Source organism: Ornithodoros turicata, chromosome 6, assembly GCF_037126465.1.
Source record: "Ornithodoros turicata isolate Travis chromosome 6, ASM3712646v1, whole genome shotgun sequence".
Taxonomy (NCBI): Eukaryota; Metazoa; Arthropoda; class Arachnida; order Ixodida; family Argasidae; genus Ornithodoros; species Ornithodoros turicata.
The window spans coordinates 4,573,829-4,595,495 of NC_088206.1; the positions used below are offsets into that span (position 1 = coordinate 4,573,829).

The 21,667-nt window shown below is 44.4% G+C and overlaps 1 protein-coding gene across 2 annotated transcripts; it reads right to left on the minus strand.

Moving 5' to 3' along the window:
* Window positions 1-57: 57 nt before the first annotated feature.
* Window positions 58-20,923, minus strand: LOC135398884 (homeobox-containing protein 1-like). 2 transcript variants are annotated; one of them, XM_064630419.1, is made up of 9 exons: window positions 20,787-20,923; window positions 14,682-14,776; window positions 13,068-13,378; window positions 12,712-12,968; window positions 12,418-12,623; window positions 12,115-12,312; window positions 11,945-12,046; window positions 10,904-11,288; window positions 58-8,588 (listed from the first exon to the last, which is right to left on the minus strand). In XM_064630419.1, the coding sequence occupies exons 3-8, from the start codon at window positions 13,371-13,373 to the stop codon at window positions 10,909-10,911; spliced, it is 1,449 nt and encodes a 482-aa protein (XP_064486489.1). In that variant the 5' UTR covers window positions 13,374-13,378; window positions 14,682-14,776; window positions 20,787-20,923; the 3' UTR covers window positions 58-8,588; window positions 10,904-10,908. The 2 variants fall into 2 exon arrangements, with proteins under 2 accessions (XP_064486489.1, XP_064486487.1); XM_064630417.1 differs by having other exon boundaries at window positions 12,712-12,974.
* Between the last annotated feature and the right edge of the window lie 744 nt (window positions 20,924-21,667).

Sequence of the window (21,667 nt, forward strand, 5' to 3'; positions counted from 1 at the left end):
TATGACACGACTGGCCTGTCTCAAAGTGCTCAAGAAAGTCACGAAAACGCACACCGGTTTACTTACCAAACTAATAATTTTATTAGGTGTAATTACACACAATATATGAAAAAGAAACTACAAACTATCTAGCGTACGTCACCATTACCTTAACTTTGCTGGCACTGAACGCTTACACATCACGACAGGTTATGCTATTCCAACTTGCACAAACGGCTTGAAATTTCAATCTCCGCAAGCATTGACCCACTTTGAAACTGTGACGGGCATCATACCAAAAAAAAAAAAAAAAAAAAAAAAAAAGGGAAGTGTCTACACGCTAAAAGGTACTACTGAGTACTACAGTATGGATTCAAATGAATGTTGGATGTGTGTGGTAGCGGCAACATTCAGTCTGCTAAGGGATGAGTGCTGTGATATTTGTACTTGTTTGTTGCTGGGGGGGGTTCTTAGGAACTATCAATCAACTGGGGCTGCTTTCAATATTTCCTCATCTTCAAATACCATGCCTGGAATGGCTTCATGCTTTTCTGAATGTATTTCACGGTCAAACGAGCTGTAAAGATTCAAACGCGATTCAACCTCACGGCGTGCAATGACTAATTATGTAGACAATATTCTAATTGTAGCATGGACCATTGAAGTTTTCTTGTGGGGCAATACACAAAACTGTCATTTTATGTAAATATCGGGCTCTCGAAAATACTGAAGATTCTGTGATGTTGCAAAACAAGACCAAGCCCTTATATATTATAAAAGTGTTATGAACGTGAGAGAGACAAAATGAAGAAAAAAAAAAAAAAAAGAAATCCCTATTACAGATGTGATCTTTACAGCTCGTTTGAGGGCTGATCTTAAACCGCACGGTAGTACATTTTGTGTGTGTGTCAACAAGTACAATGAATGATCATTTAAAAAACAGGCTAACATCAAAAATGATCTGCAACAATTTCAAAGATGAAAATGATCAACGCAAGAAACATGATTACATCGAGTATGGAACAACGTGAATAACGCAATACACTCACATGAAGTGCCACATTAATTTACAAAGCAATACATGGCATAGAAGAACTCATCGACATATACAGTTTTATAAATTCAACACTCTACAAAAACACGAAAAGAAATAAACAGAACTAGTAAAGAGTGAAACAAAGATCTGTTTTCACGGTACACCTTCGCTCTTTTGTTCATTTCATTACGATTCATTTTATTTCTTTTCGATTGCAATTCTTTCTCTCCTGATTGACCCGTAAACAATCATCTCATTCCACGAGCTAAAATAGACAACCTAAGGCACGAATTTGAGGTTCCCCGGAGCAGTACCGAGCCAAGACTCAGCCGTGACTTTCTTTCGTTTTCCCTGGGAGGTAGGTTCGTGTTTTTCTTTTAGAGAAGAAAACATGTCAGAGGCACCACTTTCTCATCCTGCAATTTCAGCCGCTCAGCATACACCGCCATCGGGATTTATTTTTCGTGCCAGATTCCAACGGTTCCTGTTAGAGAGAAGTTGACCGACCTTCTCCGGTCGGCCGACTCCATCTATACCATTCTTTCAGGTACTGTCGTTGCCTTTGGCACAAATGTTACCACCACAACTGACCTAGCAGGGGGGGAGGGTCGGGAAACACTGCCAGCCACAGTTTCAACCGCGTCCTTAGGTTTATGTGCACACGAAGAAAGAGTAACGAAAGAAGATGTCTGGTGTGTCTGGGAACAACGGGGGGTAGATAAGAGGTAGATTTTTCGTCTGCGCCATCTCAGCGTCATCCCTTGCAACAATGCTATGAGCCAAGCAACACTGTTCCCCTTATAACACTGCTGAGTACTGTGCCTTATCTGCCTACAATATGATGGCGCAAAAACACAAGCTTTGATCAAGGACTCTGCTGAAGATGAGCACAGGTTGTATGACGTAGGAACTGTTTTGCTGTATCCAGAAATAGTATTGCGGTATTTGCACTACACACGTTTGTAACGGGCAGCAATTCTGTAAAGCAGCAGATGGTTACTTAGCTGTCTGCTTTTGTTGCCTTTGATTAAAAAAAAGAAGAAAAAAAAAAACTTGTGTGGCAAAAGTGAAATAAACAATGAGAAAAATGCTACACGTATGTTCTATGTAGTGAGTCCTGCATTGCCACAAAATAAGAGTGATATTTTAAAATAAATTAATTAACAAAACAAGTGATGCATATTCTACCCACGAGGCAGGCAGTGTGGTGGGGGCAGGGAGGGGACTTTCTAAATTACCGACTTTCTTGATCAACAACCTCGCATCACCAAATAAAATCAATGAAAATCCGAAGGATAAAAACTAGTACTGCTAATGTTTATGACAACATAAGTCTTATACTACAAATAAATGAGTCTAATGCGAATTACTCTTCTATGTGCAGTGCATACCACAATTATGGACACAAAGGGCAGCAAGACCATGTCCGCAGACACACCAGTATTTTTTGGACAATGTGTACATAGCTCGCTCTAAATAACGTATGTCCGACGATGATGTCGTCTCGACTGTTACAGACCCTTTCCCCCGTAAGCAATCAACCGGACAGATCCCTGTCGTCTGCGGTCTCATCTAAAATCTACAGAGTAGGGAGAAAAGCGCGCTGCTAAAAATAACAGTTCTGCTAGATTAAACATGATTGTAATTACGGCTTGTGTCCGTGCCTGTAGCTGTAAAACAGCGGCACGATGGACAAGGAGTAGCGATCCGTTAAAAAGCGATCGTAACTATATAATTGTTACTCATAAAGCACTGGAAACTGTCGAAAAAGTTGTGACGCACATTGCAGTGGGCAGCCAACAAATATCAGGCATGGTAAACAATATTTAAGAATGCGACGCTATCATCTGTACACTCATCTAAAAGCTGCAAAACATAACACAAATAACACTACACAAAGTATGGAACCAGACGTTTAAAAGAAGAATCGCATCCGTTTACAAAGGTAAGTGAAACAACATTTTTACAGTAAAGCTCACGCTAAAAAGTATAATGCTTTTCTCTGTTCCGGATCCTTGAATCAATGTCATAAACCTATGCTGCGTACTCGAGGGAACGGATAAAAAAATTTTGTTCACCTGCCCTCGAAGTTAGCTCCAATCCTGAATTTTGCTTAAAAGGGCAAATAAATAATGGCATAAAGCATGCAAGCCTAGTGCATGTGACGAACAGTCATTGGTGCATTCCGTATAGCACCGGCACAATACAAGAAAAACATCTGCAAACTAGGCCGCCACCATCTGCTTTTCATAACTTGTGCGTTATCCGGACAAAGGACACCATGAGTGCACATAGGAACTTTCGAGTAGCACTGTTACCAACACTGTGAGCAAAGCCAACAAAAAAGCCACCAGATTCACCAGCTATAAACATGCCAGAGAGAAACCAGCCATGTCACAACCAACGTGCACACACACACATGCGATTATGGGGAAAAAAAGCCTCTCTTGTCTAAGTCCCTCTCTTAAGGCCAAACTATGTCCTACATCCCAAGGAACGCTATTTGTAGTCATGTTATTCCTGACCACATTTGCACACGTCTCATAAACACTCTGCTTCTTTCTCTCTTTTCCTTTTTTTTTGCTTTTGCCTTTGACACTCGTGGTCTACAACAGAAGCCTGTTAGATCTGAAGCTTCCTTGTGGTAGGTCATGTATCGATATCTGGCAGGCTTCGTCTGATAAGGAGGCAGGAGGCTTTTTCACATTAGTGAGTGGTCTGCTGCGAAGGAGATAATGTGGACCCGCAAAATGGCCGCCACGTGGCGGTGAAGAGAGGATATAAAATATTTTCGTTATCTTTTTAGCATCTCTGTGTTTACGTTTGAGACGGACTGCACCGAAGACTCTGACAAATGGGCGAACACTTTCACCTTTGCACACATTATCTAAACTAGGCCTTTACCTTTATCTAAAGTAGGCCTGTAGATAACTCTTATGTTGATCCTAACCAACATGCTTCGTTAAGAGAAATGCCAGGCCCGGCTTATAGTTCAATGTGGCACAGCCTACAATGTAACAATGCGCAACAAAGCTTTGTAGTGTTGTAACATTCAATCACGACTGCGTAAGCTCGGGGCAGCTTAACACTCGAGCACTCGAAGGGCTTCGTTGTATGGATAGCGCTAGCACACATGCTGGTTTTCAGGAAGATGCTAGCTCATAGTTTAAGGTGCTGCCACCTACATAGTGAAGTGCTGCAGAGTTTCAAAGTATTGCACTTCACAGCAATCATATGTGCCCCGGGTGGTTTGCACTTCAGCAGTCGAGCACAAGTGAGCATTACCAAGTGCCAAGCTGGACTACAAGCCTGGTACGGCACTTCGTGCCATTCATCCGACAGGTCCGAATTAACTTAGGTTCTAGTGCATCAGTGCAGCCCAGCTCGCAACGTACCTATGGAAAAAAAAAAGGTAGATGTATAAAACTTAACCACGCGACAAATATTAAGATGCCAATTGCACTGCACGCTGGGTAAGAAAAAAAATTAATGAATAAAAAACAAACGAAGTAGCTAGGAAGTGCCAGCCCACATCTAATCTCCTGACTCCTTCTGTCTGATAGCACCCAAAAGTTTCGGTTACATCAAGCACGTCAGCAAAAACATTTCTCTCGCGTCACCTACATATCTGGGTTACATTTCCCTATGGAAAAAGAAAAAATGTTGAGATGAGCAAAACTGTCAAAAGCTGATGAACACAATCAGTTGTCCAAGGCGATAATGAAAACATATGCCAACTATCATGGACACATCCCATGTCCCTGTGGGGACATCAGAGCAAGCAAAAAAACAAAACATATCTGTCGTGGCAAAATGGCATTTACAATGGAAGGTATTGTCTATGTTGTGCTGAAAATTTTGTCTTGGAGGCGCCATTTACCTTCACGCGTACAATCGAAGTTAAGTATGGTTGCCTTCGCTGACGCGGCAAAATTCATACTTCATGTTCATTAACTCTTCTGCAACTGCACAGATCTCCATATTTAATACCTCTGTGCTGCGGTAAATCATGGTTTTATAGAATGTTTCAACAACATTATTTTCCAAATAATGACCATTGCAACTGTCATTGTTTGTTACTGCACCAAAATTAAAGGTAAATCACAATTTTTCAATGTCTATGGATAGAGGTGCGCATGGGTGTAGCTATATCAGCTGACCCCTGCAGCATCGTGACTTACAAACGGAAATTGTTTTAACTTGTGCGGATACAACTGACAGAGCTACGGATATCTGCGTCGCCATCTGCAAGTCATAGCCATAGGCATATCTGCCGACATTCCATAGACGCAGTTGTAATTTGAAGTGCTCACTGGATCTAAAATGCAGTTTCATCCATTGTGTTCCTGTGCAGTTAACTGCTGCTATTAAACAACTGTGAATGACAACGTTCCTAAACAACTCATGTGCTCAGAAATAAAATTGTTTTCGCGTAACATTTTCGTTGTGTAGATATTTTCCTACGGATGCAACGGTCGCGGATGTGCAGATGCGGATGCTATCAACGTTATGTCCGGTCACCTCTACCCATTGTAAATTGTGTGTTCAAGTTCCCACGTGAAAGGGTGCCAATGTAGAATCGAAAGGATGCACGAGGGTTAACACGTGACACATTTAATTTACCAGATTTCTCGAGTTCCCCTCTCCCGGCTTCTTTACGGCCTTAACGATAGATTTAGGACGGAAACAAAAACAAAAAGCGCATGAGGTACGAGGACAGCGACGGTTTAAGCTTTCTCGGAACATGCCGTGTCAACCCTGGTACAATCATCATCGAATAGTCTTCTCGTGAAAAAAAAAAGCTTCCAGCCGCGCCACTTCTGCTCCAGTTTACCTTTCATCGTGAATGCCAGTTTGCGCATGAAAACTCATCAACAAGCACAGAACCCTTCGTAAAAACTAAAATCTCTGGAGCAAAACTAAAAATAAAAACCTCTCGAGCAACAATTTGAAATAGCTAGCAATGCAAGAATATGGATAAGTGTCATTTCATCATCATCAGGTGGAGATCACGCCAGGAGCACCCTTCTTCATTCGTCAAGATCATCTCCACGATAAAAAGTTCCCTTTTCGAGCACAAGCGCCACTTAAGAGGCAACACTGTTCGGTTCGACACACACAGAAACATCCGGGGAGGTAGATAGTGGCAAATAGACTGTTCCTCAATGCAGAACACTTCTCGTTTCTTCTGCAGACAACACAAAAACAAGTCTCGACTGGCAGCACTGCATTGCCATCGCAAATCATCATCATCGTCGTCATCATCATCTTCTTCTTCGTTGCAGAGATGGCACGATCCGTTCGTAGCTCAAAAAATCTTTCTCGTAGTCATGTCGCGATATCCTGTCATCAACGGCTGGTGTGGTAGGCACAGTACGTGAGTGAGAGAGAGAGAAAGAGAGAGAGAGCGCCGCAGGCGCGTATTGACACAGTGATATTGAGCTAGCTCCCTTTGCACTGAAAGGACTGAATGGTAAATGAACGTTTCGGTTCTTTAGAAAAATACTCTATTTTCCTTTGCACAAAAATTATAATCTCATCTTGTATGATTTGTAGGCACGTCGCCTCACCTTCTCGATCCCTCCTTTTTGGGTCACGACAGAGCAGCGCCACCTTCCTGATAACGTGATGCCAACGAGAAAGGTTCAATTGGGATTTTTAAGTTGCGGCGTGAGTTAGTACGTCCCACATCAGCAAGAAACTTCACTCGGTGATTGCTGCCAGTGTCCTTATCCTACAAAGGACTCTGAGCCGCAGGAAAACAATTTTTGGGGCAATGCTCTTACCGTTTTTTTTTCACATCGGTGTTTAGTTCTTTCAACCATCTCGTCTACCAAAACCTTTATCAACGGTTTCCACCCGTTCAGCCTCCCTTACAGGTATTGATATTCCTGCAGGACTACATCTGTCTATGCTTCTGGTTTCATACCTGTATTGCATATTGCCACTGCTATAACATTAAAATTAGGCATCGGAGAGAGAAAAAGAAAATGCTTGCCTGCAACCCCACCCATCAGAGCACTGCTTTTACAAGAGCGCTCTCGTAACTTTGCAGGTATCCACGGGTACATTTACAACGATGCTCTGTGGTGACCCAAAATTGTAAAAACGTTTCCCGAAAATATCTCTACAAAGGTATGCAGGTTCACAATGTACAATCAATGAACAGACGTTTAGTGCCCTGCATCATTTTACGTGAAGCTGCGACAAAAAATGTACTTTAAAAAATACGAGAGATGTGTACAGTGGCATTCGCCGTGAACGACAGTGACGATGCAAAAAATGTGCAGGATGCTTCCCCCGTTCACATTCAAGCTCTGACTGAGGGGCAACATTTAAACCTGAACTGTGTCGCCTAACAGAGCTCTCAAACGAAAAAAAAAAAAAAATCACCGGCGTTTTTAAATCGGCAGAAATGTCGAGGGGCAAACACAGCACGACGACTACCAACAACTATAACCGGGTAAGGATATTGACACTGGAAAATACTGTGTCGAGGCTGGGCTGGGTTTCGCAGTAGTAGTCGTTGTGGGTAGTGAAATGAGATATACTGCATCTGAAATGTTCGAGTGCAGCCAGCAAGTAAAAGACGCACGCGTCATTAAAAGAACAAAAAAAGAAGGAAAAAAAAAACTCTCGCACACAGATAAATGTGTGCTTTCGCGGTAACCAACTATTACAGAATGACTATGGAGTGTTTCCTCCAAGAAGTGGTATAGTGCAGTGATATTGTACATAATGTGAAGTTTTGGTGCACTTTTTTTTCTTGTGGCTTCCACCATTTCAGATGAAATAAATTATATGTGGATTAATGCAGCGCATCAATGTGTATCGCTCGTTAGTAAACATCCTGAGTTCTTTCAAGATCTGGCTTTGAAATCTTTCAAATTTCAACAGCTAGACAACCTACGTGATTACGCACACATAATTCAGTTGCACACGCCAATACACCCTAAAACCTAGGGGCCAGGGCGAAGTTCAAAAAAAAATAATAAAGCGAGGTTGAAAATTGATCCCACGTCAAAGATGACCAAACTTGAGCTATGTACACGTAAGCGATGTCGCGTGACTAATATTGTAGTGGCACATTGTTGACAGCACGGTTACAAAAAAGAAACCATCACGTGCCAAACCAAAAAACGTTCACAACTCCCTGAGACCAGAAAAAAAAAAACGAAGATAAAAAATAAAATAAAAGGAAGAGTCAGCCACTAAAACTATTTGCTCTGCACGAAGAGTCGCCATCGCGTGTGTCGTCTGCTTTTCTTTAGACACCAAGCGAGCCCGCAATAGAGAGTACGAGCGCACAAAATATAAAGGCTCTACGCAGTATATAGTCGGTGAAATTAAAGAGCTTCCCATAATAGTATATGCCTACTAAGTTAATTGCATCATAAATAATAAAGATGATCCCCATGACCAGATTTCCTACCACACCAGTGACGCAATGTAATGTAGAAACAACGAGAGTTGCGTGTATTGCACAGGCTGCGTTCTTAGCTTTCAAGCTACGCTGTTGTTTGATCCTGTTGATGACTCTGCCTCGGTTATATTTGCTCGGGGGGGGCCGTTCCTGAAATCGACAGAGGAAATTACTTCACTTTAATTGTGTGAACAGTTATCACAAGTCACTATAGTTACAGGTGTGCGCGGGTGCAGTTACACCCGCGGATCCGCGCTACATCGGGGTTCGCGGATAGAAATGTAACTAACGTTACATTTGTGTAAATGTAACGTTTAAAACTGCACACCTCTGCGGATGGCGCGGGTATCCACATTTTATATGCAAATAAGCGAAAGTGTCTCCGTCGACATCCCCCAGGTGGAGCCACAATTGACGTAAAGAATCCAAAATGGTGTCCAAGTGTGTCATCTCTGCATTGCCGTATCGTTAACTGCGTTTTATTGGACAATTCTGGATGACAATGTTTCTGAGTGGTTTGCGTGCTGAAGAGTGAAATCGTTTGTATGATAACGTTTTTGTCGTGTGAATTTCTTCCCGCAAATATATTGACTGCAGATGTGCGGATATACATATTCAATATCCGCGTGGATGCAGACAACTAGCACGATTGCGGATCTGGTCACGGATCTTACATATACGTGGGTATGGTGCAGGTGGGGATATGATTAATGTTATCCGCGCTCACCTCTAACTAGCGTAGAATTAGCGTAGAACTAGCGTAGGTACATTGTGGTGGATTCTGAATTGGCCAAGACTGACAAAGACACGGGCGAAGACTACACCTAAAAGGGGTCGTGACACTTCGGCAGATGTGGTACATTAGATCATGCGCACAATTTACCGCACACTAGACTATTGAGGGAAAAATAATTATTTTTCTACATGTCGTACTTGGAGAGATATAAATCCTTGAACACATGTACACTTCAAGCTCTGACATCAAAGCCGCGTCCACTCCCATTGGTAGAACTCCACTCCCATGAACGAACTCATCGATCTCAAAAGGCGTGGGGCCTCCCACGGTATCGGCTGTTAATTGTCCTCGGAAAGGCTTTCGAAACAAATCTGCCTCAATTTAGGGTTAGATAAAATGATTTTACGCTCGCAACAGACGCGCCATCAGCGGTGTTCTACTTGTGCCAATACACGGCGTTGACGCGATCCCGAGCGGCAACTTCACGAAAGCTCGTTTGTAACGATACTCTGATATAACGATCGGAATTCGCGTTCCCATATAAACGGGCTCGACTGCGTAGGGAATGACGTTTTAGCCTTTTTGTAGAGTGGAAATTCCGGTATATACTCTCAACACCCAGTGTCTGCTCTTGTAGTGTATTCCACCGAATAGCAGTCAAACTCTGCCAGTATTTCGTGTGGGATTTTCAATATCAATAGTCAACGAGGAATAAGATGATGCCATAAAGTAGTCTCAAAATCGACTAGAAAGGATGTAACCCTCCCTTTAAGATCAAAGGCGAGTTTTTTTTTTTCACAGCTGTGACTACACCTGTTCTGAACTCAATTATTATTCCCACACTGCATGTAGACTGCTCGCAAAAGTTACGAGAATGTTAAAGTTGTTAGGAATGTGCTGTTGGTAAACTGATGAAGCAGTGCATTAGAGCCCTGCACTATCCGCGGACGGAAGCGAATATCCGCGGATATCCGCAAGATACTTGCGGATTCGGATGAAAATTTAGAGCTTTCTGCGGTGTGCGGATTGGATGCGGATGGCGTGAGGTCGGATGCGGATCGGATGCGGATACGAAGGCGGCGGATCGGTAGCGGATCGGATGCGGATATACCGCGTGCTGTGATTTTTCCACGAGCAATTTATTTGTATCGCGCGCCGACAGCGAGCGCATGCTTGGGTTCGCCTTCGACCATGCACGGCCAAGATGGAAGAGAAGGCATTCTGTCGTCTTGAACCATGCGAGCACCGACGAGGTAGCGTTCCACGCATTCCAGAAGTTTCCCTATATCGCGTTTGTTGAAATGTTTACCTTTGCATGTCTTTGTGAGTCCATCAGTGACAGCATGGAGGCATCCGAAATTGTACCAACATGTGCTTCCTGCAGTGTTTACGCGTCCTTCGAAACGTGCGGATTTTGCGGATCGGATGCAGATGGTGCGTTTTGCTCAGCGGATCGGATGCGGATGTGAACTGTTGTGTATGCCGCGGATGCGGATCGGACGCGGATAACGTGTGCGCGGATGCGGATCGGATGCGGATGCCAAAAATCTCATCCGCGCAGGGCTCTACAGTGCAGTACATTTTCAAGTGCTGCTAAGCCAGACTTTAGGCCTGCTCCTCCTTGTTTTTGTTTCTGTAACGGCTGTCAATCCCCCATTTCTGGTACGATTCCCTGCTCACAGAGCGCACCACTTATCGATCCGGATATAACAGAACTGTCCAAACCTACTGGGCTCACGTCTCCTGCTTGACAGTCACTTTGTCCGAAAAGTCCGTGGCTGCAGGCTCTGACTCGTGCCCATACGACGGCAGAGAGGCGGAGTCCTGAGAGATGTCGGAATCTGCCCCACTCTCGGGCCCCCCGCCGGAGTCGCCCTGGTCGCTTCCGTTGCCCCGCATGAGGTGAGAGTTGCCCTCTTGGACGGAGGACGGGGCAGGCGTGCACTGGGATGCACCAATGGCTGCCAGGGCGGCGGCGGAACTGCTCACGGCCGGAAACAGGTTGGCCCCCCAGCCCAGCGCACTCATGGGGAATGGGGACTTCTGACCTCCTCCTCCCAGCACACTGCTCAGGTTTCCCATGCCTGCTGATGCAGCTGCTGCCATGGCTGCTGCTGCGCAACACAAAAAATACAGTTCTCGCTGTGGGCATTAATCGTACGCAAACTGCCCGGCAGTTAAGAGCTTGCTGAGTAGGTAGCGAAGCACATTTTCCCGAGTACATAGAAATCACTTTATCACAGTTTGTACAAATCGAGTGCCATTATGGCTCTGTGAAAAGTGAGAGTAGGGAACAGAGTCGTGCATTAATGTATTTAGTCGTGCTCCAAATCTACTCTTTTCACGGTATTCAGACGTTGCAGTATTATTAGGCGTGCTATAGCAACTAGCACGGCTTCATTTCAAAACTGACTTCAGCAAAATAAAAGAAAAACTGTTTTTGCTCCTAGTTCTAATACATGTACCTAGACCATCATGGGTTTGGGTCTCATGTTTTTTTCTTTTTTTTTTTTTATTGGGAAAAATAGGGTAAAACCACTCAATATCTGCTCGAAAAGCAGAGTTTTAGGTGCGCGGACCCTACATCGGGACACCGTCGTTGTCATCGGCGGGTGCTGCCACAAGTGCAAAATAAAGAAAGAGCACCTCAAATCAACATGAGACAGTGAATGTCATGTTTTTCAGGTTTCACACCAAGTGAGGATGGATTATGCAAACGAGGGGGCGAAAAAGGGATTTTATGCAATCCTCTACACAGTATTCTCCTTACCATGTTGCTGTCTAAGCTGCTTCTTTGCCTCCTTCCGACGGTTGTTGAACCAGTTATTCACCACAGACAGGCTCACTTTTTCACGTTCTGTCAACGGCCGCTCTGCAAAGAAACCGACTGTTCCAGTTGGATACGTTTCCGCTCCCAGTGCCGTGCCCAAACTCTCATACCTGGGCGCTCCACGGCTTCATTGCATTCTTCCACAATCTGCTCCCGTGTCTGTGCGTCGGGATAGGGATCCCTCTCGTAGTAGCGTTCCAGTACGGCCAGGTGAGCAGACTTGAACGTGAACCGCTCCCGCTTCAGTGGGATCAGGTCACCCGTCTCCGAAACCATCCTTTTCACTCCAGAATTTGGGCACAGTTGAGCTGCCACACAAATTTCATTCAACATTTGTATACTACACTGAGCTCTTGTAGGTTGCATGCCGAGGCAGCACCACTTTTTCGAGCTTCAATGAGACACCCGCTCACCTAGCTTCCAAGGGTTGTTCTTGCACGTAAGATACCACATGTAGAACGTGTTCTTGGTACGATCCGACATGTCTGCGATGTCTCCGCGGAAGAAGCGGCTCACGTACGCTTGGCTTAGCTTTGTCATCTCCGCTATCATTGTTTGCTTGATATTGTAGCGCATCACAAAGTTTCGAATTTCCGACAGAATTGCAGCCTCTCCTTTCCTGCTTTGAATCAGTCGCAAAGAGAGAGACGTACATCAGAAAAGTGTTGACAGCAGAGAGAAAAACGTCCCCAAACTAGTCCACTGACCTTTTCAAGTCCTCTATGTCAGCTGACTCTTCCTGGAGAAGGTCATGAGGATTCATGAGGTACTGCATGGGCACCGCATTGCCCGAAGTGGTCACCAAGCTTCCCCCGTTTCCGTCCTCTCCCTGCGCTCCGGGTGATCCCGCAGTCGAGATGGGGATGATGGTCAATTCGCTGGGCAATTTATTTGACTGCGGCGAATGGGCCATGTCCCCATTGTGAGGGGTCTCCACTGCTGTCGAGTCGTTCGACGATGCATTCTGCAACTAGCCCAAACCAAACAAAGGCTTACTTATCTTCGCTGATAAGGAGCGTCAGCTCAACATTTTCCTCGTCTCCGACGTGTTCGTGGGGCTCACCTGAGGTGGTTCCCTGCCTGCAGAGAACCCTCTTGCCACTCCGTTATTCCACTGTTCCCCGTAGGAGGCGACCCCACCGCCCCCGTACGGCCCCAGACGTCCCGCCATGCGGGCCGCGAGGAGCGGGGGGATGGGGCAACCCGTGCCAAGTTCTCCATCCAGGCGGTCCAGCTGCTCGAACGCCATCACTACCTGCTCGCGTGTGATGCCGCTCGCCCGCAGGCGGCGGATCAGCTCTATCTGCTCGATCGTGAACAGGATCCCAGCCATACTGTTGCCCTCGGACATGCCACCGGCTGCTACCATGCGTCCTGCATTCACAGTGACACTGTTACGATCTCTCGGGAAGGTCCCACTTTGTATCGGTAAACGAACACCCACACCCAAACTGAATAACTTTTGCCTTCCTAGCTTTGCAGTAATGGGACGTTGCTTAACACTTTCCGACTCTTTAAAGCTTGCTCTTTCTGCAGAGGCCCTACGTTATTGTTCACGCTAACGATACTCTCTCTCTTTCTGTCAGCTATATGCTGGATAGTTTCTTACTGCAATGGGCACTAAACCGGAAAAATGTTCCTCGCAGCAAAGGGTTAAAGTGACCACTATCCTTGTCACACCCCGAAAAAGACGAGTACAGTGAACCCTCGTTAATATGACCGCGTCCGTTCCCGCAGATTTTGGTCATAAAGCGAATTGTCATAATAACGAGAAAGCGGTCCAGTGGGGACCAGAGGGCATGCACGGCAGAACAAAACGTACGCATGATGCTGTACAACAATTTATTTAACAAAAAATGTCTGTCGGCAATGACTGCTTGGAGTAGCTTGCAGTGATCAGCTTTTCTAACTGTACAAGAGTATTATTGATCACGCAAACATTATTAATGTCATTGTGTTGCTCAAAAAACAATAAGGCAACCTTCAGTGCTTCACTGCTTTAGCAATCCGAGAAGAGGTATGAGTAATCTTGAGGACAACAATGCCTCGAGTCACCCTAATCCTTTGCGCCCCACTTTAACTGTGTCACTTTGTTCCTGAGAACTCAAAGGGGTGCGTGACGCGGTCATAATAACGGGAGGATAATACGTGTCTTTGACCCCAGCTGTGCCCAAAAATCTCGGTCATAGTCCAATAAGCGGAATGTCATATTAACGGGAAGCATTTACATGGGGAAAAAACCGTTCCCCACGAATTCGGTCATAAAGCGTGAATGTCAGATTAACGGGGGTCATAATAACGAGGGTTCACTGTATCTTGATATCTGCATGCTTCATGACCCAATTTTGTAGACATTTTTGTCCTTCAATGGTTCAACATACAAACAGTAACAGTAGCATCATATTCACTGTTCTCCAAATCATCATTGTACCAGTAACACATTTTCAATAGTGTTTTTCAGCCATCACCAGGTAGGACCATGACACAACCAGGCTATCACCGGGACAATTGTATGACCATTAAAGCAAAGGAAACATATTGCCATCTCTCGGCATGTGTTGTGACAGGAAGACCCTGGAGTGGCCCTTTAAGGTAGTGCACACTTAAGGTAGTGCACACGCGTAGCAGAATTCAAATGGCACAAAAACGTGATTTTAGGTGAAAGTACGATACTCACATTCCCTTCACAAGAGCAAATTCGAAACGATCGGCCGTCGGAAGCACAACGGCTAAGTCCTCGGGACCCCTGCTTTACGACTTTCACGGTCATATCTGCATTGACAAAACACAACAGTACACACATTTATTTACACCGACTCGAATAATTTCATGTAGAGAGATAACAGATCAACTGCTGTAAAAATGCTGTCCCTGCTGACCCTGCCACCTGTAAGACAGCAGAAGACAGTAACAGCACGAAAGCTATCTGGTGGATTTGCAACAACGGTTGCATAGTCTTGAGTTTGATGAGCTGAACATTGAACAAGTTAAGAGTGCCATTTATGACAGACGCAAAATATAAAATAATTTTGTATCTATAATGATTACCACACTTCGTTCGATGACCATCGTTCGATCGTCTTTTATGAATAAGCCTGATATTTCATTTCACTGCCACTGCACATGAAACTACAGTTTAATGAACATGTTGTCATTTTTATTCCATGCTGTTTCTCTTTTAATTCTTGGAGCCCAGCGACTTAACAGTCAGAATTTGAGCAGTATTTCCATCCTAGCTAGCTATTTCGCTGTATATTCATATGAAACATATTCAAATAAGGAAATTTTGGGGTATGTTGGAAGATCTTTGTGGGTAGTATCGATGAAACCCCTATCATCGGGTTCTGCGAATGGGGAACACTAACCGGGTGGTCGGTGCAAAAAATGGCATTTATCACCCATTGGGGTGACTGCTTCAAAAACAGTATTGCACCCAAAACAGGTGCGGGGGCCTGGTTCGGGGTTCCATTTTTTTTTCTCCCATTCATTCCAAGCACGAGACAATGCCCTGCATCACACTACTGTGTTCAGTACGTGATTTATAAAACAGCGTGTAACCAAATAAATTACTCCGTTGTAATTTCTTTATTTTTCTGTAACAATTTTTAGTTATTTGTTGATGCGCGTTATATTGGATTGTGAGGTCCGGGATTTCGAACTCTGGGATACTGTGGCATACCCCTCGTCCTCTCTTTCAGGATACCAAGCTATACGTCGAAAAAAAAAGAAGAGAAACACTGTCAAGGAGCCCGCGTAGAGGGAATCACACACATAACATGAAAAACGGTTAGGAGCAACTAAGATTTATTTGAACAAGAACTTTCGTGCAAGAGACTGCACTTCTTCAGGTTGAACCTACCTGAAGAAGTGCAGCTCTTGCACAAAAGTTCTTGTTCAAATAAATCTTAGTTGCTCCTAACCGTTTTTCATGTTATGTGTGTGATTCCGCCAAGCTATACATAAAAAAAAAGAAAACTTATTCGTTTTGTGCACCATACGCATAGAATAGATCCTCCGAATCATACTGTGCGGTTCAAATTTTCTCTGTTTTTCCTCGAAATACGTAACGAAACAGACTGTGCTGCGGTGATCCGGAATATCCAGAGCACATCCTTCTCCACTGCCCGCACTATACCAACCTTCTGGAATCACACTTTCAGTCTCTCTCAGTCAGCTCGACTCTGGCCATGGCCAAATAGAGCCCACCAACGGTTTGCCCTACAAGCACTTCGGAATTTTTTTGACGCCGTAGGACTTCGGTCCTCATTGTGAGACATTATTCCGTGTCACCATGCACATTACCGCCAGCACTGGGGGTAGAGCATCGCCCTTGGCGACGAAACTCCCCCAGTCATTATCATTAGAATAAAATTGCTGTTGTCGTTAGACTAGGCCAGTTCCGATATAGTCGCTCGATACATATATATACATATATTTTTTTTTCTGTTTCCGCAAGTTAAAGCTCATCTTCGACGCATGAGGCGGCACTGTGCAGCAGTGCGCAGGCAGACGACGTTTGAGCGAGTGGCGTCGGAAGGTCACTGACGGGGGGACATCACGTGCCACGTGACCTTCCGACGCCACTCGCTCAAACCTCGCCTGCCTGCGCACTGCTGACGATGGCCCAATAGGGCAGAAACAGCTGTCCAGTGGTGCAGGCGACGTTGAGCACTTATAAAGACATACTCCACATGCAGCCAAAGAGCTTCGGCTAATTTTCTTCTTTTAATACACGTTACGAGATGAAAAGTCGGATGGGCAAAGATTGATATAAATACAAAATAAACCAGACGTGGACAACAGAAGTAGGGATACTAAAGGAGCACGGAAGGGGTATCAAGCTGTCCAAAAACCGCTCGTATTTCGTGAAATGGCCCATGAAAAGCATACGCGAAAAGTATTTCGACTCAAAAAGGTCCTACTACTTGTTTGTCGGTGCACATATAGATATGAAGAGCACGTGTAAATTCTGTGCCTCTTCCTCCTGGCTATTATCGTGTAATCTAGTTTACAGAGTGCGTCTGGAATTGAAGGGGGGGCGAGGCACAGAACAGGAGAGCAGGTATATCAACGTGACCAGTCAAAGGGGGAAAATATGCATTCAATACCACGCCCATATCTACCTATCATTTCCTTTCTTCTTTTTTTATCACTGGACCGATACCCAGTCTGTATCTGCTTCGGTTTAATGGTCACGTTGACGTATCTGCCTTCCCATTTTGTGCCTTTGTTGGCGACAAATCGTTTGACGAGGCTCAGACTAGGCAATGCGTACGTGTGTGGTCGCGCTGTTACACACGCGAAATTTTGTAGGAATGACATAATCCTGTTGTCACACGCTGCACAGTCCTGTGTACAATATTGCCGGAACAATATTTTAGAACTGCAGCTAATTTCAGCAGGCTGAGGCCGCGTAGCTTTTTTTTAAACTTTCACATAAAACTCTCCTTTCATTGTAACGCTTTCCATCCCTCTTGCCCATTTGAAATATCTATTTTAGAACGATTTCCCAGAAAATTTTGCAGTTAAAAAGTCTCGGGTTGACTAATATATGTGTACTGTGCTGCTTCACAACTGCACCGGCTTGCCTGATTCCCGCACAGGCTGTGTCCATTCTGACCTGGTCAAGAAACGCAATATTCCCGAAACAACCTAGGCGAAAACATGGCAGGCATAAAACTCCAAAAGTGTTTGTTATTACTGCATTTATTGTCGAGTGTGCTGTGCAGTTTTTGTAACAATCAATTTGGTCTGCTGCACATAAGCTGCGAAAACACATGCTGATCTGCCACAGGGCCAAACAGAGACATCCCCAAACACAGAGAACATATAGGGACAACTTCATAGGTGAAAGGTGGATGTGAGGGATAGTCAAGAGAGTTGTATTTAGTAACATGCCCTCCACAAATGCAAAAAAAAAGTGTACCCTGGCCACCTTCACCCGCTCATAAGGATGAAAAAAAAAAAAAAAAGAGTGTAACTGGTTAAGCAACTGCAGGAGTGGCAAACAAGTTTCACCAGTCCCATGGATGCCCTTGTAATATTTGAGGCCTACAGGGTGGAATTACCCTCACCTCTCTTTGCAGTATAGTATTATTACCCTCACAGAGGGTCACAGTGAATGGTGACATTTAATGGTTGCCTCATAGAGTGCGCTGACGGGATGACGTACGTCAGAAACACGTCAAACCTTCCCTAACCCCCCCCCCCCCCCCCCCAATTCACTGACGCTGTTCCCACTATCATTCCAGATATCTCCCACCATTCATAGCGACCCAAGAACGGCCGATAGCAGCTGATTAATAAGCGCACATAAAAAAATCACGTCCGGCATCCCCATCACCAACCCGAACTCCCTCGCCACTAAAGCGCCCCTCAGCGCAATTCCAGGAAAAACTGCCCCGCATAAGTAGCAGGAAACGCATTTGATTACAAGTTCGACTGAGGCTCAACGGAGAGAACCCACGAAATAAGTATATCGTACTCTCAAAAGAGCACGCGCAACCAAACACCACGCGCAACATTGTACAATAATGTATAACATCGGCGCGCTGAAAAAACTGGTATAGCGAGGCTCTTTTTATTCGCCGCGTTAGCCACCCGACTAATGTCCTTGAAAGAGATACATTGTAACTCAACACGTATGCCCTACGAAAAGGATCACCGGGGCGTTCAACTTTCTCCTCTGCAAAGCATTAGAACATAGCCATCATTTCTCTTTTGCAGCGTTTCTGCTGAATCGCTGTTCCCGGCAGACAGGACCGCAGTTTTTAATCAGTGTTTTACCGTTGTGACACATTTCCTATAACTCTGTTCATCATCCTTTTGTTTTTTTCGCTCGTTCCTGGAATCGTTTATCTCTGCATGCCCTTGTAACCACACGTACAAGCTTTACTTTTATCGGTTCAACAATAACGTGCACATGGTTATCAAGAAGGACTCGCCAGCTGTGAACCTATGGAGCTGTCATTTTCCTGTGTGCACGATTGTTCTCTCCAAATCATATCTATATATGTTTGCCTGGTTGCGCGTGAAAATTTGCTTTGCTCATATCACTGTGAGAGTTGACCAAGTGCAGGAAGTCAAAATTTGCTGCCGATAATTGTGTGGCATTTACTAGCGCAGTAAAAACTCTGGTCCATATATCGGCAAAAGGGGTCAAACGTGCGTCGATGCACGTGCGCCACACATTTCCATTCACCTGACAGATCGCATTACTGCACGTAAACGCATTCCGAAAGGCGATTCCAGGAAAAGCCCCTCAAAACCTGCGAGATAATTATGTAGCCCATAAGAGAGAGCGAGAAAAAAAGGAGCTCCCTGTTTAGGGGAAGAAACTATCTAGAGGAGGGCATCAAACCATCAAGGGGTCGGCATCAAGTCAAGCTTCTCTCTCTCCACTTCACAGTTTGTTGACCTCGACAACTTTCAAGGACTCAGAAAGTGGAATGTATGTGTGCATAGTAACTGAGGGAAAAAAAAAAGTAATCGTCAAAGCTATCAACTCTTAATCCTCATAAATATTCATCATGTGTTGTTTCTGGTTTTCTCTCAGCTGTTTGGCAGTACAGATTTTCTTCTCCTTTCCTCTTCTCTCACCCTCCTTCTTTTATTTTCGAATTTTGATTTGTGGCAATTCAATCCATACGATAAGGTCCACACGCTCGTCGAAATTCTTCAGGAGCACGCTTGAAAAAAGTAGTCTTCTGCAACCGCGTTTCCCTCATTTCTGCAAATATCGACCACTCCTTGTATTTGCTTTTCGCGTGCGGGGTTATGAAAGCAGAAGGGCGAATATATGTATCTCTGCCTCAATTTTTCGGCATTATTCGTCGAGACTTCGTCCATTCTTATATTCGCACGAATGTTTGCATGCGGGTGCAGGCAAACACGTGCGAAGCACCACATCCAAACAGCGCAGCTACGGGCTCCACAGCATAAATGCATCGGGGGAACCGAACGGCCAAAACACGGAGAACGTTATTCGTCTTCACACACACGCTACTACGTATTACTATAAACGAGAAAATCGATAAAAACGTGAGCCAGAACTATGGCACGCGAGCGGCACGCCAACATGGGAGCTAAAAAAATCGGTCGACCTCGCAGAGAGATGAAGAGAGAGAGAGAAAAGAAAATATAAAAAGGAAACGCTGCCGGATATTCGTACTAGCGGACGAGCTCCGGCCTCAAGCAAGGGTTCAGCTGTCCTAACAGCACTGCAGTGTGAATATGAAGCACCAGAATGTTCACAAATGACACAATACGCTAATAGATGACGCAAAATGAACATATTTCACATCGTACAAGCGACCTCGATATGGTAGCCCTTTCATGTGGGCTCTACCCATCTTTTTCTTGTTTCCGCGGGAAAGGCGCCGAAAGCGAATGATTCGCGATGGAGTTGTTACATAACAGCGATTCCGAACTTCTAAATTGTAGATCCAGCATGGAATGATGTCATTTTAGCAGTGAAAAAGCATCATTTGACCCGTGTATACTACCTAGTACGAAAACAACTTGTATCAACTTCCGTTCGGCTGCCCAGAAAAAAATCTCGCTTGAAAAAAATATCTCGAACGCGCTTCCTAGCGCGCTTGATTTCGTGCTTGAACAGTTATTAAACGTGCAGGAAAAACGCTAGGGAAGCATCCGCATATGGCATCATATTTTTTGCATAATGGCAGAGGACGGCTTATGCCAGGAATAAAAGCCTATTACTAAACATGGAGTAACGAAAAATCTCTGATTTAAAAAAAATATGCAAAGTTGCGAAACTTACCGCATCCTGACATCACCGACGGGTGGTTAGAAAATTACGTCTTCGTGAAATAGTCGTATCAACGTTAACTAAGACATGGCGAACAACGAAAACAAGTAAAATTACCCTGCCTCGCTAACGCAAACCTTAATAATGGATGCCGCCATCTTTAAACAACGTCAACGGGCGGTTCGGAGGCCCAGGAACGGAACGGAACGAAACAACAAAAAATTTACTTGCCGTAAAAGTCAAGCAAACTTGCTTGTGCATCAAGATTGGAACAATTATTACGTGAATAAAACAAATTGGTGCATATTTCTTCTCTGTGAGCCATTAAGAAGCACAATGGTTCCCCGCAGACGATATTAAGGCGGTAACCCTAACTGAGGCCACGAGTTTCAGTTTCGGTTCCATAAAAAAAAGAAAGGAAAAAAGAACTCTTCTTCTTTTTTCCATTTCAAACAAAAACACGCACGGAATCGTTTCGAGATTTGACACAGAAAACGACATAAATTAATCTGTCATCGCGTCAAGTTTGTAGGAGATATTCATCGATTTGAACCCCATGCATAATTATCATTATGTGTGGTGTGTGCATAGTGTATAATCGGACGTCAACTCGCAGAGTGTGCTATAAAATTCTAAGTTTTCGCGTGAGACCAGGAAACGTTGCCTCTAGAAAGCAGTCGCAATATAATAATAAAAAAATAAAAAAATACAAATAATAAGAATAAATAAAACAAAGAAGAAAAAAAACTGTAGTGCGAGCGCGTGTGTATGAAATCAAGCTGGCTTCTGCCAAGTATACTTGTACTTTTTTTTTTTTTTTGGGGGGGGGGGGGGTTGCAAGTTCTTCGTGAAGTACTAGAATATCCCTGTCCCCCACAAACCTAAATACTACA

What these genes read in the sequence shown, in the direction of transcription:
- LOC135398884 (XM_064630417.1), bottom strand. Translation starts at nt 13,373, where the DNA reads ATGGTAGCAGCCGGTGGCATGTCCGAGGGCAACAGTATGGCTGGGATC. An exon ending in GAACAACCCTTGGAAGCTAG is followed by an intron (nt 12,313 to 12,417) that starts GTGAGCGGGTGT and finishes TTTGTGTGGCAG; the next exon opens with CTCAACTGTGCCCAAATTCT. An exon ending in TGAAGCCGTGGAGCGCCCAG is followed by an intron (nt 12,047 to 12,114) that starts GTATGAGAGTTT and finishes GTTTCTTTGCAG; the next exon opens with AGCGGCCGTTGACAGAACGT.